The following is a 15114-nucleotide window of genomic DNA, read 5'->3' as shown; positions in this document are numbered from 1 at the left end:
TCGTTAACTGCTTTTCTCATTTTTAAATAATTGATCTCAAGTCTATATGCTTACACTCCAAGCTTATATGCTTGCACACAAAACTTATCACGCTACTTTTTATGCCTTAAGCCTATACCCTTATGCCTTACATGACCTTACATCCAAAAGCCTAGATGTGAATTGCTAGCTTAGGGCATAAGGATATGGGCTTAAAGTGCAAGGGTTTTTGTTTATAGTGCAAGGTGCTAAGGTACTATCACTTACTCCTTTCATTTAAAAATATAATGCATTTTTTAAAAAGTTAGATGTTAAAAAATGTAGGATATTTTTAGTTTTTTAAAATATAATCATTACTTTTTTTCCCTAAAAGTGCTCTTATTGAATAAATCAATTTATATTTATTTTAAGGTGAAATACCCTATTAAATAGAGGTGAAAATATAAAAAAATAGAGTTAGTTTAAAAACAAGTACTACTTTATTAGGAGGAGAGATTGGGTTAATAATACCTTAAATTTGTCAGTGGAGGCCTGGAGGGAGTACATGCTCTCTATTTGTTAAAATTACATGTACATGTTTATAATTATGTGTAATTATTAATAGTTATTATGAAAGATTGGGAATATTTACAATAAGTTCTTTGTTATGTATTTTTCATGTATATCGAGCCATGTTTACTTGTAAATGAAGCTCATTCAATAGTTTCACATGAATTATATCCATTGTTCATAAAACCATATCGGATTGACAAACTGATAAATTAGCAATTTGTTTAGTCTAGTTTCCTGCTTTTATGGGAATCAGTCAACTTGAGTAACTTGCTCAACCCTCGAGTTAGGCAAGGTTGAGTGAGTTAATTATTTTTGCTTTCTGACACCCCAAAACAATGTAGTTATATGGTTTAAAGTGTTTTTAAAAAATTATGAAGCCTAAATTGACTTCCTCTTTGTTTCTTCAAAGTTTGAGTTACCTTCAACTCTTCCCTCTCGTCATGCTTGTCCCCTTCACTAGTTATGCTCTTTTGCTTCCTTCAGCATTCTTCAATCTTCTCCTTCTTTTACGTTCTCACTTCAATGTTTTTTTATTTTCTAGTTCTCTCTCCTTCCTACTCAATTCAAAGCAGCTTCAAGTTTGAAGGTTGAAGAAGGCTAAATCAAGTTCAAAGATAGAAGTATTTGTCAAACAAAAGCAAGAAGATAGAGGATGGGAGTGAGAAAATGTGATTTGGAAAGAATGAAGAGAGGAGGAGACAAAGAAAGGCGAAGGAGGGAGGCTGAGTGGATGTTGGAGAATTGGAGAAGGAGAAGGAGAAAGAAAAAGGGAGGGAGCATGCATGAAGAAAGATAAAAAGGAAGGGAGGGAGATTGATGAGATGGGATGTAAAGTCAAATTTGGAAAATTGTACTTGCAGCCTTGAAAATGACAAAATTAAGTGGAAAAAATTGAAAGGAAAAGCAAAATTTAAGATAAATTAATATTAATAATGAGATAAATAGTTTCAAAATCATTGATTGTGTGTTAGACTACCATCGTTAGAAAAAATAAAATATTTTTTAAGGAGTTAAATGTTAAAAAATATAAGATATTTTGAGTTTTTTAAGATGTAATCATTACTTTTTTTAAAAAAAGTATTCCTATTAAATATATTACTTTATTTTTTTAGGGTGTCTAATAAGGGTAAATATGAAAAAATATAATTAGTTTAAAGATAAGTAACTACATTATAGGAGAGTGAGATTTGATTAAAAATATGTTATATTTTTTAACAGAGAAAGTATGGGATATTAAGTATTAAATATGGATGAATGTTTTAAAAATTAATATCTTTTTTATTTAAAATATATTATTTTATATTTTTATTATGATCGATTTGATTCCAATCGGATCCTTAACCTCAACTGATTCAGTGACCAATTCAATTTTTAATTCCTTTATTATAACTAAATTTTCCCTACACAAGTATATTCAAGGAAAAAAATGAATAATAATAATTTCAATGAAAGAATAATAATTTTTATAGTTTTGGCCTATCTTCTTGTCAAAGACAATTAAAACTGTAAAACAAAACACAAATGAATGGGAAGGCTATAAATACATTTAATAAATAATGACTTATTTATGAGTTAAACCAATCACAGATAGCAAAGAGAAGCATTTTTTGTTGTGCCCAATAGAACACATTTGTTAAACGCGATCAAGGGAAATCATCTAAACCTATTCATTTTCCCTTGATGACCAACGTCCTCCTCTTCTTTTTAGCTCATTTCAAACGATCAAACTCATCTTTTACTTGCTTCTTCTTTGCCTTCTTTACATGCATGTTGCCTTTTATTAAATGCAAGTTATCCATGGAAAATACTGCCTAACAACTAAGATTCTTTCATTTTCCGAACTCATTTTCTTTAAAAAAATTTCCTTTAAACTGTATACATTTTTGAACTCCTTTTCTCCAAGAAAATTTCCTAACTTCCCATAACCCTTGCACTTACCCATCTTGCATACACCAAGAGAACTTCAAAGCTATGGATAAATATGAATTTTGTCGAAACAACCTAATTCAAGCACACCCTTCTCAACTGCATTGTAAGAAGAAACACGTGACAAGTCAGTCATCAAAATTTGAAAATAAATGAAAACATTGCATTATTTAAATCAATGGCAAGACACCACTAGCAAGTTGCCCAAGGATGCGTGGAAGAGATTAGGTGAGGGGAGTACATAAAACAATGAAATACAAGAATTAAATATCTCTATTAAAATAAAATTCCCTTGACAATTTGACATTCAAATTTAAAAGTCATGTGTTAAAATGTAAAGCACAGAGATGCAGAGGAAATGCACTAATAGAAATAAAAATAAAATGCACACAAAAAGATACAATTTATACAACAAATAAGCACATAAACAAGCGAAGAGATATACATGTAATCAGTAACTCAACCCGAAAAGGGGGGGGGGAAGGGGCAAGGGACTACTAGTCGCCTTGAAAACAACCCTTTCATAAAGGTTTGGTAATAAATTTTTAAATAAAATTTTCATTCATTTCTTTTATGCATGAAGAAAAAATTCATTCAATAAGAAATAAAAAAGAATAGATAAGCAAGCAACATCACTGAACCTCTAACAGAAAGCAATCAATTGCACATTGAGTCAACCGAGTCAGAAAAATAGCATATCTAGTTCTCAATTTTCAATCCTTAGACTATGTAAATAACAAGTAAAGGAAATAAAAAGGTGGGAGGAATCACAACTCACAAGGCGACAAATAGAGGCAAGTTAGACATGCAATGTAAGTAGTAAATTGTCATCTTTACCAGTCCTAGATGAATTTAATCACCTAAAATTAAACAAGCTATTTTCATATAGTACATTGGTCGATTCTAGTCAATACATCTATAAAATAAAAACCTCATAAGTTGTAGTTTCTGAATGGCTTATCTTGGCTCCTCTCTATTTTTTACTGTTCATATGAACAGTAATAGCTTCTTCTGGCGCATGGGGCTTGCCTCCTTTGATAAGCCAACTTGTAAGAAAAGCTAATGATTGGTTATATGCATGTGTATTATTGTCTCAGTAGAGATGTTTGCCGCCGGGCTAAAAGCCAAGTCATTATGTTTTGGTAGGAAAGAGGCCTGGGATATTGACAATTTCAAGCATTTTTATGTTTAGGGGTGTATTCCATGATAAATTGACAATTGGGGATAGGTTGTACTAACACAAAGGAGTGTTAGGGAAGGTTTCTTACAACATGCACCCAAAAATACTATCTTCCTTTTCATTGTGTATATTATTGCATATCTTATCGAGAAAATTTCAAGCAAGGACCTTGATTAGAGATAATGAAAAAGATGATTTTAGAATTTTTAAAATTTCACTGAATGATGTGTATGAATTTTCATTTCAGTTCATGACAAAAATGACAAAATTGCTTTTATTTAAATGAACAATATAGATGATTTGTTTGTTCCCATACTGTATGTTATTCATTTACTTATAAAATGCTATTTATTTCCTTACTTCATTTGTTTATAGCCTTAAATTTACTTAATTTCATTTTAATGTTGGTTTCATGATAAGATGACTTGTTTGTTCCTATACTATATATTGTTTGTTTACTTACAAAATATTGTTCGTTTCCCAACTTCACTTGTTAATGGTCCTGAAATGAAATCAAGTAAAAGCATGACTATAAACAAGTAAAGTAAGGAAACAAATAATATTCCATAAGTAAACAAACAATATACTATATGAAAATGAATAAGTCGTTTGTGTTGTTCATTTAAATGAGGACAATTTTATCATTTCTGTCATAATTTCAAATGAAAATTTGTATGGGTCCTTTAGTGAAATTTCAAAAATTTAGAGATCATCTTTTTTATTATCTCTGATCAAGAGTCCCTCATTTAAATTTTCCTTATCTTATTTTTTTAAATTGCAACAGTATGCAAATTTTATTCGATGATTCATGTGTTCTATCCTTTAAAGATACTGATTTAAAAGGGATGCAATAAATAGGCATGCAAGATATAGAGGAAGTGGTCAAGGCACAAGGTTCCATGTGTGATGGATAGATATTCTTTTCTTTTATCTTTCTTAGATATTCTTTTTTAGATCTCATTTGGTATTCTAGAATTTAGGGTATGGAATTGAGATTGGATATGGAATTGAAAAAAATGTGTGTTTGGTATGCATGAATTTAGTTTTCATGTGAAATTGAATTCTATCAAAAATGATTGAATTGGGTTCCATGAGGAGACTCATGGAAATGAGAGAAGCTTTAAGGAATTATAGTATTTCAGACAATTATGCCCCCATTAATGAAATTTTTTGACGTATTTGTCCCTCCCATTTTCAACACACCCTACTACTATATTTTACAGAACTGTTTTTGACATCATCTCCATCATTGTCACCGGCGAAGAGATCAAAGAGCAAGGATTGAATCTAGTTTCATTTTAATGACTTCCTTTTCTGCTTTCATTAATTTCGGCGCTGGGTTGATATTTTTTTTTTCTTATCCTTTGACAAACCCCCGACCCCATAACAACTTCTCTGAACTCATCCTAATCAATATTCATCGAACTAGTTCCACATACATTCTCGATGAAGAGACTAGAGAGGACGAACCTAAGGCTTGCATCTCTGCCATCTTATGCTTCGTCGTCTTCATGATTTTTTCTTCTTGAACAGTGATGAAGAAGGACCTTCAATTTCTACAAAAATGCAATCGTTTAGGGGATGGAAAAATTTCACCTTTGGCATCTCTTCTGCCCTATGCTCTTCTAAATCATTTAAAAGGACCTTCAATTTTTGCAAAAATGAAATTGTTAAGAGGAAGGGAAATTTTTTCCTTCTGCATCTCTTCCGTCATATGCTCTTCTAAGTCATTCAAAGGGACCTTCAATTTCTATAGAAAAAAAGTTTGAAGGAAACGAATTGTCACCTTATGCTTGATTTCTACTTCGATCTGGGTTGCGATTTTTGTATATGGCATTTGATTTTGTTTCAATCTGGGTTACAAGGGTGGACATTTCTTCAATTTGCTGGGAATTTTTTTTATGAGGGCATTTTAGTCTTATACTATTTTTAACATGAACGTTGAATAAAAATAACCCTTAATTTTTTGAACATATCAAACATTTTTTAAATCTTATATCCATTTATATTTCTATATCTATTTTCATTTTCATAAAAATAATTTTTAATATATCAAACAAGGCACTAGTTGTATCTTATCAATGAAAGATATAATAATTATTTGTGAAAGTTATTATCAGTAAAGCTCTTGTACTCTATTACAGTAGTTCCATTTCATTACAAATCAACATACACTATATATATAATCTTCATTTTTCTCCTTGATCTCGATCTGTAGTATAGCATTTTTTTGTTGATTGATTGTTATAATATTATTAATACTTTATGATGAACATTTATTATTTTTTACAGATCTGAGCAAATATATATTTATTTTGAAATTGATTCTAAAAAATTTATCACACTGCATAAAGGAGGTAAAGCTATCACAGTGAAAACCTCAAAATTAAGTGATTAAAAATGTAGCGTGTTAGATCATATTATATTACCCTTTTCTTAACTAATTAAAAATGGTGGCAAAAATAAAAAAAAAACCCCCTAAAGAATGAAGCGTGTCATGTTGCAATACAATTCATGTTCCTTTTATTGCCTTCAATTATTCATATCTCTTCTACCTTAATGCAACCTAAAAATGATAATATGGATTGCAAGCATGTTGCAAATTTTTGAACAAAACATCTTTTATAGATTAATGCACCTTATCTATTTGTTTACATTTATCTATTAATGAAAGTAAATATTTAATATTCAAAATAAAGAGTTAAAATTAAAATGATTTATATTCACAATTACTATTTTTATTATTTATTTAATAAATGCACTGGCAACATCCTATTCATCAATAAAGTTAAATGTATTTATGGTAATATCATGAAGTTACTCCTTTTTTAATGGGAATATTTTGTTATGATTATTATGTTATTTTCTGTAAATTAATTTCAAAGTCTATATTATGTTCCAATAATAGAGACATTAACTTTGCATTTAATTATTTTAAACATAAAAGAAACATTATGTCTAATTATCAACAACATAAAGTATATGCTCCCGTGCAATGCACGGGCAGCATATGCTAGTTGTTACCCAATAAAAAAAAGCATATGCTAGTTGTTACCCAATAAAAAAAAGATTGATTAGTTCTGAGTCGGAGAAGGTGTCCTGTTGCTCTTTATGCATGGCACAATTTGAACACCCACCAGACTTAAGCTTACCAATCAATCAATTATGTATAGCAATATCGCTTTGGTATCTTCCAAGAAAACAAGAGAAAAATAACAAAAACTACATTCGTACAATTCAACCTGCAAGCTCAGGTTAGTTTATCGAAAATAACCATGGCACCTCCAACTAGGTCCACCAATCCAAAGCCACAAACGGATAAAACAATCCAATTTAAAACTCATTCTACAAACAGATAAACCACAAGATCTACTCGATCCAGAATTACACGAACATCAATACAGTCATGCAGAATTCAGTTCCAGATAAAAGGTTTCAATACCCAGGTTCATCCATCAACAAGACACATATACCAAAATTATTGCTATAAGAATACCTCAAAAAATCCAATTGAAATAGAAAAAGAAAGAAAGAACTATAAACCAGACCTGCGGGAATTGCATAGAGGGGAAAAGGTTTAAACCTATATATTTCAGTCCCATGTACCGAGGACGCGTTTTAACAGGAAGTAACCAAAGAAGGCGTAGAGTTCGGCCTCAAGACTCTCGCTATTGGCGGTACCCCTCAGAAGTTTTTAATCATCGATGACGGCTGGCCATCCATTGGCGGTGATCTGGGAGACGAAAACAATTTAGTGAAGAGATTAACAGGAATCAAAGAGAACTCCAAATTTCAAAACAAGGGAGATCTGACATTGGGAATAAAGAACATAGTGAACATCACCAAACAGAAACATGAATCACAATACGCGTATGTTTGGCACGCAAATTACAGGATACTGAGGAGGGGTACGACCGGGAGTGAAGGAGATGGAGGAATACGGATCGAAGATGAGGTACCCAAAGGTATTGAAGTGGGAGGCAGAGAACGAGCCGAAGTGGATGACGGACGCGATGGCTGTGAAGGGTTTGGGACTGGTGAACCTGAAGATGATTCCAATTCCAGTAGGTCTCGTGATGGCTTCTGGGAGACGCCCCTTCCGTCCTCTAATTTCCTTTCCCTTTCAAAACGGAGGGGCATTTTTGTCCATTCATATCGTTCATTTTACTCCCCATGTAAAAATTTTTGTTAAATAAAAATAAATATAAAAAAATATTATTACCAATTAAAAATAAATTTTTTTTATTAAAATAAAATTTAATTAAAAATATTTTATATTTTTTAATTAGAGAGGTAGATATTAAAGTTAATCTGGTTTATAAATTTACCTCGATTCTTGGAGTAATTTCTCTTCTAAAAAAAAGGTTTTTTTAACAATTTTTATGATTTAATTATAATATAAATATCAATATAAATATATAAATATGATCTTGATTTATGATTATGAATTAAAAAATAAGCGGAATGGTGATGTAGTCACCGGCACAAAAGAGGCAGTGTCCGCTCGGCGGGAGAGGAGCGGGAAATCAACCAGGGATGACCCGAGTCTTTGCGAGCGATGACCCGAGTCTTCTCTCACTGAACTACAGGATGGACGCCGCCGATTCCGAATGCTATGGCCCTTCCGTCAAAGCACTTGGTTCTCTCTTCAAGCTCACCCAAGTCTTCCTATGGTGCCACTCCTTTGTTTCTCATTCATAAACTAGATCTTCTCCTTTGCTTCTACTGCTTAACTTTCTCCTTATTTGCAGGGATGATGGCGCGCAGGTTTCATCATCAGCCGAACGCCCTGTAAGTTTTCTAGCCGGTCTTCGAACTGAATATTTCTAATTTTTGTATTAGTTATCTGATTTCTTGTTCACTTGGTTTTATGACACTTGTTTTACCTAGAGACCGGCTGAAGCTGATGACGACAAAGGCTTACACCTTGTTCCTACGACCGAAGGCAAGTGTTTCTGCCTCTCTCTAGCACTTCCAATATTTCAGTTGTGTCGTAGGAGTTTTTGAATGACATCGTTATTTGCCAGCAAGTTTTTTGCACCTCTTAGCAGAGAATGGATGAAGTAGTCTTCACAAAAAGGAAAAAAAAAATGAAAGAAAGAAAGAAAAATTCAGTCAAAAGAAAGTCAATCTTCTTAAACTGGCGGTTGTTTTCCAAAACAACATTATATAATGATCGCCAGAAAACACTTTTCTAGAAGCCTTTTATTTTACGAGAAAAATATGGTGCCCTTATTTATCATTATTTTTTGTAGTGCTTATGTGGTTGACTGTGCCAGGAACTGTATCTAATGATATTATTATCTTATGTTATTTTGCCGGCGTTCTCTGAAGATATGGAATTTACGAGGCAGATGAGTGCATTGGGGCTTCCTCTTTCCTTTCACACAAATAAGGAGGTATGCTTAGTTGCTCACAGACGTTCTTAAATCTTCCCGATGTAATGCTTTCCTTAAAAGTATGCATTTCTCTTTTAATTAGATATTTTAAATGCTGCCAAAGATGTAAGTCTGTATTTAAGTTACTCAATGCCTGAGATCTTCACTATCAAACATAACATAATTACAATCCAAGTGCACTTTCCAGAGAACATTTCAACTATACATGCGGTAGAGACTGAGGAGAGCCGGTTATGCACATGTGTCTATCAACAGCTATAATCTTCTTGTAACAATTATCGCTAATATTTTTAATTATAGGCATTGTTGTTCACCATCCTTTATCATTTGCATGATAGTCTTTATCTATTAGTTAATTGCTGTCAAAGGTGCTATGAATTATATCTCTGAACTATCTTATTACAGAGAAGTGGACAACCAAAAGGCAAAAGAAAGGGTAAACGTAGTTATCAAAATCCAGTAGATGAAGCACTTTCCAGAGTGAATGTAGAGGTTATATCTCCTGACATTTATTATGATAATGCAAGCAATTCTTTATCATGTATATCAATGCTGGGTGAAAGCAAATCATGTCATTGTGACGGTTCTGTTGGTGTTGATAACTCTCAATGCGTCTCTGGCGAAGGTCACAATGCAGCAATTTATACTGGTGTTTTGTCTGCTGTTATCAGGGAGCAAATTGATGATGACAAAAAAGAGGGTGTAACTGATGGTGCTCAGGATGGTGACTTATTAATTGGAAATATATTTTTAAGTGATGATTTGAAAGCTGCATCAAGTTCACCTGTTGGATCTTCTGCTGGAGGTAAAGGCAGTTTGACAGTTGCTGGTGTCAGCTTTGGCGGAATAGAAGATGGTGAACGGTTGACTGATAATGAATGTTTTGAAGTTTCATCAATTGTTTGCAAAGATACAGAACATGAGACCATTTGCAATGGTGACGGTGCTACTTTGCAGCCAATGACTCATGTATCAGATTCATTTCCTATGAGTTCAGAAGAGATTGGATTTGACCGGATTGCTGACTCAAGCAACTCAGGTGAGCTTGGACGATGGAGGGTGTATTGGGATGCTTTCTATGAGAGAAACTACTTTTATAATATCAGAACACAAGTATCTACGTGGCACCCACCCCCAGGGATGGAACATCTAGCAATTGGGGGTTGTACGGAAATGGATAAGGGTGCCACTGTAGCAGCAACAGAGGAGCATGGTTCTCAGAACAAGACTTACCCCCTTGAGGAAACTTTGATCATAGAGAAATTGGCTAAACAAGATTTGTGTTCACCTGAGATTGGATTTATTTCTGACAATATGATCTCTGATATCAGTGTACAGAGTGAAGGCCAATCCTTTGAATTGATTGAAAGCAGTAGCTGTGACGATGGAGTTTCATTTTGCTCAATGTTAGGTTCCCTGGATTATAACATCAGGTATTACATCTTATACCTAAACCTGGCATAAGGACTGTAAATGCTTGAACCTTAATTTATCATGTTATGATCATCCTATCATGTTCTGATCGTCCAAGGGTTTCTTTGTAAGGTTATGCTGGATACTTTATCACTTCTTGATGTGATTGATGAGACTTACATTTCCAGGACAATTCATTTAATTTGCAAGGCTAACAAAGCGCTTCAATTATTAACTACTAAGTAGTAGTTAGTGGAATTATTAGAAAGTTCTTCTTTCAACTGCTTTCTGATTTTTGTATTCTTCATGCTCTTCTTATATTTGACATGCCCTGCAGCTCTCACGAAAGATGCATCAAACCGACTTCAGAGGGTAATGACACATGCATGGATATCACTGTTCCTGTTATGAGTGGGTTGCATGCTAAATCTGACCCTTCCATGAAAATACAGGAAATGAAAGTGAAAAGAAAACCAAGACGGAGAAGATTGTACAATGAAACTAAAGGTAAGTTACATTATTTTCACCTAGCTTCTGTGATAACTTTGCTGATTCTTAATCTCCCCCAACTCGATGGCTCCAATTTTCTTAATAATGCTTTTCTGGAGTCAAATGCTGAGAAACTAGATGCATGGAGTTATTGCCATGCGATTTTATGATGCAAGTTATAGCATCTAGACCATGTACAGATAATTCTTTTCTCTGTCTTGTACATGTATGCATGCAAAGTCATTCTTGGATAGAGAGTGTTCTTGAGTGCTGCTTTATGGCACATGTTTCTCTGGGGAATGCTAGTCAAAGATGAACCAAAGATAGATGCTTGATTGATTGATTAAAACTAATTTCTGGGAGTTCTGTGCCTTCAGACATTAATGCTTTTAAATATGTTTTGCTTCCTACCTTGATGGGAACAATATAGCCAATTGTATTAATTGAAGTCTTCCAGCAGTTGTAATAAGTTGTTAGTTGTTGCTGCTTATTTAAAATGCTGATTTTTCATTTTGCAGATCGCCAATTTCAAGAATTGCATGAAGAGTATTCTGCTGCCATTGGAAAATATTGGCATCAGAGATATAGTTTATTTTCTAGATTTGATCATGGTATAAAAATGGATGAGGAAGGATGGTTTTCTGTCACTCCAGAGCCTATTGCTCAGCATCATGCATTACGTTGTGCTTGTGGTACCATAATTGATTGTTTCACAGGTGTTGGTGGAAATGCCATCCAATTTGCAGTTGCGCAAAGGTGAGTACCGAATAGTCACATGCTGCCCAATAGATATAGTTCAGTTTGTGTAGATTTTGGCAGGTAGCTTTTCCTGTCTGTATTTTCCAAATTTATAGGACTATAGTTTTCTATGAATAAAAAAATATATGATGGTCCATGTCCATTGGACCGCAACCCAATATATAGCAGAAAAAAGGAAGGGAAAGTTGGGGAGGTAGAGCAGTGAGAGGAATGATGAGGTGTCCCATGCATAACTAACTTGTCATATGGTACATGAGTGTGGGAGATGAATAGATAGGAGAGAAAAATGTCATTGTCCAGGTTTAAAAGCTTGGAGATAAGAGTGAGAAGAGAGGAAAGAAATCATTTGGATAGGGAGAACCTTTAGCCTTTCAAATGCTAGAAAATTTTGTTTGTTTTCTAGATTTTATCTTGTAATCGCCCAATGCTTTTGGCACTTCCTGATAATTTTTGTTTATTTCCTTTGAGTGGTATTTGATTTCTGTAAATGGAAATTTATTATTTGATATTATACTTACAGGTGTGGACAGGTGATAGCAATTGATATTGATCCGAGGAAGATTGATTATGCAAGGCATAATGCTGCCATCTATGGGGTGGGTGATCAAATTGACTTCATTATTGGAGACTTTTTCCTTTTGGCACCCAAGTTAAAGGTACTAAAGTTGATAGATGACTATTTTGCACTTGTTGTATCTTTTCTAGCTTGTGCGGGCTGGTCAAAATCACTAGTGAAGTTAGGCTGCTTACCTTTGGTATGTTTTGAATGTGATCAAAAGAGATATTGAAGACAAGCAGCAATAAAATTATGACTTGGTCCTTTTCATTATAAGAATTTAAACCATGCTCCATTCCTGTACTTTAAGAGTATCAATCATTGCCTAGTGCCATTCTGTACTTTACAATATCAGCTGCTGACAATTGGAGTGACAGCAGATATATATATATATATATGTATATATCAAATTATAAAAGTTAAAAACTGGGCATCTTAGTAAAGGAAGTGTGGAAATTGGGGGAGGATTGCTAAGGAGCCTTCCTTAACCATCTGAAATGGAATCTGTTTAAGAAAGAAGTGAGTAGGCTTACTTTGGCATTATACACAATTCATGCACTTCTATCCATGACAAACTGCAGTTTAGACATTGTTATACATAGTTCTTTTCCTGTTTATTACTCGTAATCTAATCAGCAATGTGTGTTTATATCTTATGCTTGTCCTGCAGGCTGATACTGTTTTCTTGTCTCCTCCTTGGGGGGGACCTGATTATGCTAAAGTTATGACTTATGACATGAAGACGATGCTCAAACCACATGATGGGTTGGTAGACTATCATTTTTTTATCTTTTCAGATAGATTAGATAGTTTTAGTTCTCATGATTATTTTAACTTAATACTTCTGATGTGCAGATATGTTCTCTTCAGAGTTGCAAAGGAAATTGCATCTAGAGTTGTCATGTTCCTGCCAAGAAATGTTGACTTGAACCAATTAGCAGAATTATCTCTATCCGCCTGTCCTCCATGGTCACTAGAAGTATTGCTCCACTCCTTTTTTAATTAGTATGTTATTGTCTGAAATTTGAAAGAATTAGATTTTACTGAAGATTTTTTTTTTTTAAAAGAAGTGCATATTTTATGAGATGAATATGGATTATACAGTAATGTTAGTCCAATTTTTATATATCTAATGACTGTAAACTTGTGCTTGGCTGGAAATCGCACGAATCTTACTTTAAATAACCAGGACTAAAAATTTGAGGGAAAGACGTGAAATGGGGGAAGTATAGACGGTTTTATCCGTATAACAAAAGGGAGAAAAAGAATCAAGTTTCTAAATGGCGTCTTTCTTTCATGAAGCAAACTAGTGACCGGAGTTTGCTATGTTGTTTTCTTGTCTTTAAGGTTAACTATTATATTTGCCATAGTTTTTTGACACTTAACATATTATGCATTTAACTTGGTGAATTAATTCTCATTTGCGATTCTGATCTCAGGTGGAGAAAGTCTTTCTGAATGGTAAACTAAAAGCAGTTACTGCCTACTTCAGTGATACAACAGTTGGAGGGTGCTGAGTTATACAACTCCTCTTCTGGTTCTTTTTCATCGCATGAGCAATACTATGCTCCATAGTGGGAAAAACATTTTGATTAGCCCAGATTATTTTGAAGTTGCAGCTGAGGAGTTCAATACATGTTTTTTGTCGCTCTTTCTGTAAATGACGACAATAGATGCCCTGATTTATCTTGTGTGAGCACACTTAAGGTGTTACATCGTGCCTAATTTAGCAAGTATTTTTCTTCGGTTTAGTATCAAGCTATGATCCAGTGACCACTGATAAATTTAGGTAGCGATTTGATTGACCACCGACCTTTGAAAACAGATTCACCGGATCTTGAAGAAATGAGAGTTGAAGAGGGAAATAGGAATCTGAAGCTATGAATTAGATCCAGATCAATTGAACAAAGAGCCCTAAAGACTTTCCATTTCGTTATTTCAGAAAGACTGCATGTGAAAGGCATAGGCTACCATCTTAATCTTTATGTAAGCCTATAAATAAAGAGAACAATAGTGATTGATCGGACCGAACTTGTGAGGCGTGATTAGATTTTTGGAAGTCTCAGTGCCTCACGGGGAGAACAGGATTGAGCTTGCTGGAAACGTCCAAAAAATGAATTTGCAATTTCTCAATTAGAAGATCCAAGCCAACTCGTGGGTGGGAGTTGAAAACTGAAGCCAGCCACTGACACGTACACGTAGCACGAGGACCAGACTTGCCTAGCCTCAGTGGCTATACAAATTACTCTTGAATCTGACCTTCCTTACGCTGTACCTTGCACTTGCTAGGTTCCTAGCCTCAGCAAGGTTGCATAAAATATAGCGCTTCAAATTATCTTGTCAGCGAAACATGCAAGATTCAATAATTCATAGAAATATTCGAAAGTTTCTGTGGTTGGTAGTGAAAAACAAAATGGAGTAATTGGCCGACTATAAGGAGTAAATAACTCTTGCCTCGGATGGGCTGTTCTTCCAGGTGAAGTTATCAAATGGACAAATGCTGGTTTGGATATGCTTTATTAACGGTTTTTGTGTTATTTTAGGAGTGATTGAATATATCATACTTTTACCATCTATCTTTATCCAGGACAAGTTATCCGATTTTTTAAATCGTATTTTCAGCTGACAACAAATATGCAAGTCTTCTACAATTAAGTGCACAGCAATAGGGAGTGTTGAAATTAACGGCTTGCACTGTTAGATCTTTTAAGATGTTTTTATTTGCAACCAACATTTTAAGGGGTTATTTGAAAAGGGCACAGGATGAAAATGCACGGGCATAAATTGAACAAGTTTATCAATGGTTTTATAATATAGTCATTTACTCCTATTTGATTGGAGGGAAATGGAAGAGAGATAAG

General features: G+C 33.9%; 2 protein-coding genes across 4 annotated transcripts; one reads left to right on the top strand and one right to left on the bottom strand.

The window, feature by feature from the left end:
• Positions 1-6868: 6868 nt before the first annotated feature.
• LOC129303768 (uclacyanin-3-like) lies at positions 6869-7798 on the bottom strand. 2 transcript variants are annotated; one of them, XR_008591535.1, is made up of 2 exons: positions 7451-7798; positions 6869-7370 (listed from the first exon to the last, which is right to left on the bottom strand). XR_008591535.1 is itself a non-coding variant. In XM_054943285.1 (2 exons), the coding sequence occupies exons 1-2, from the start codon at positions 7775-7777 to the stop codon at positions 7322-7324; spliced, it is 297 nt and encodes a 98-aa protein (XP_054799260.1). In that variant the 5' UTR covers positions 7778-7798; the 3' UTR covers positions 6869-7321. The 2 variants fall into 2 exon arrangements, 1 of the variants encoding a protein (XP_054799260.1); XM_054943285.1 differs by having other exon boundaries at positions 7530-7798.
• A 296-nt stretch (positions 7799-8094) lies between these two features.
• LOC129303879 (uncharacterized) lies at positions 8095-14004 on the top strand. 2 transcript variants are annotated; one of them, XR_008591550.1, is made up of 11 exons: positions 8095-8310; positions 8389-8428; positions 8528-8582; positions 8972-9036; positions 9442-10469; positions 10787-10956; positions 11457-11694; positions 12218-12353; positions 12924-13022; positions 13109-13232; positions 13693-14004. XR_008591550.1 is itself a non-coding variant. In XM_054943433.1 (11 exons), the coding sequence occupies exons 1-11, from the start codon at positions 8174-8176 to the stop codon at positions 13768-13770; spliced, it is 2166 nt and encodes a 721-aa protein (XP_054799408.1). In that variant the 5' UTR covers positions 8097-8173; the 3' UTR covers positions 13771-14004. The 2 variants fall into 2 exon arrangements, 1 of the variants encoding a protein (XP_054799408.1); XM_054943433.1 differs by having other exon boundaries at positions 8097-8310; positions 12924-13018.
• Positions 14005-15114: the final 1110 nt, after the last annotated feature.

The sequence above is a fragment of the Prosopis cineraria genome, unplaced genomic scaffold (genome assembly GCF_029017545.1).
Source record: "Prosopis cineraria cultivar Desert tree isolate PC_DT_omini unplaced genomic scaffold, ASM2901754v1 PC2, whole genome shotgun sequence".
Taxonomy (NCBI): domain Eukaryota; kingdom Viridiplantae; phylum Streptophyta; class Magnoliopsida; order Fabales; family Fabaceae; genus Prosopis; species Prosopis cineraria.
Note: the sequence above shows the minus strand (reverse complement) of the source record. Positions and strands in the feature narration are given on the sequence as shown.

Excerpts from the sequence above, each read along its gene's own strand:
- LOC129303879 (XM_054943433.1), top strand. The coding sequence starts at position 8,174 with ATGACCCGAGTCTTTGCGAGCGATGACCCGAGTCTTCTCTCACTGAAC. Across the intron at positions 8,429-8,527 it reads CATCATCAGCCGAACGCCCT|AGACCGGCTGAAGCTGATGA; the intron begins GTAAGTTTTCTA and ends TGTTTTACCTAG. Across the intron at positions 10,957-11,456 it reads ATTGTACAATGAAACTAAAG|ATCGCCAATTTCAAGAATTG; the intron begins GTAAGTTACATT and ends TTCATTTTGCAG.
- LOC129303768 (XM_054943285.1), bottom strand. The coding sequence starts at position 7,777 with ATGCCCCTCCGTTTTGAAAGGGAAAGGAAATTAGAGGACGGAAGGGGC. Across the intron at positions 7,371-7,529 it reads GTACCCCTCCTCAGTATCCT|ATCACCGCCAATGGATGGCC; the intron begins GTAATTTGCGTG and ends TTCGTCTCCCAG.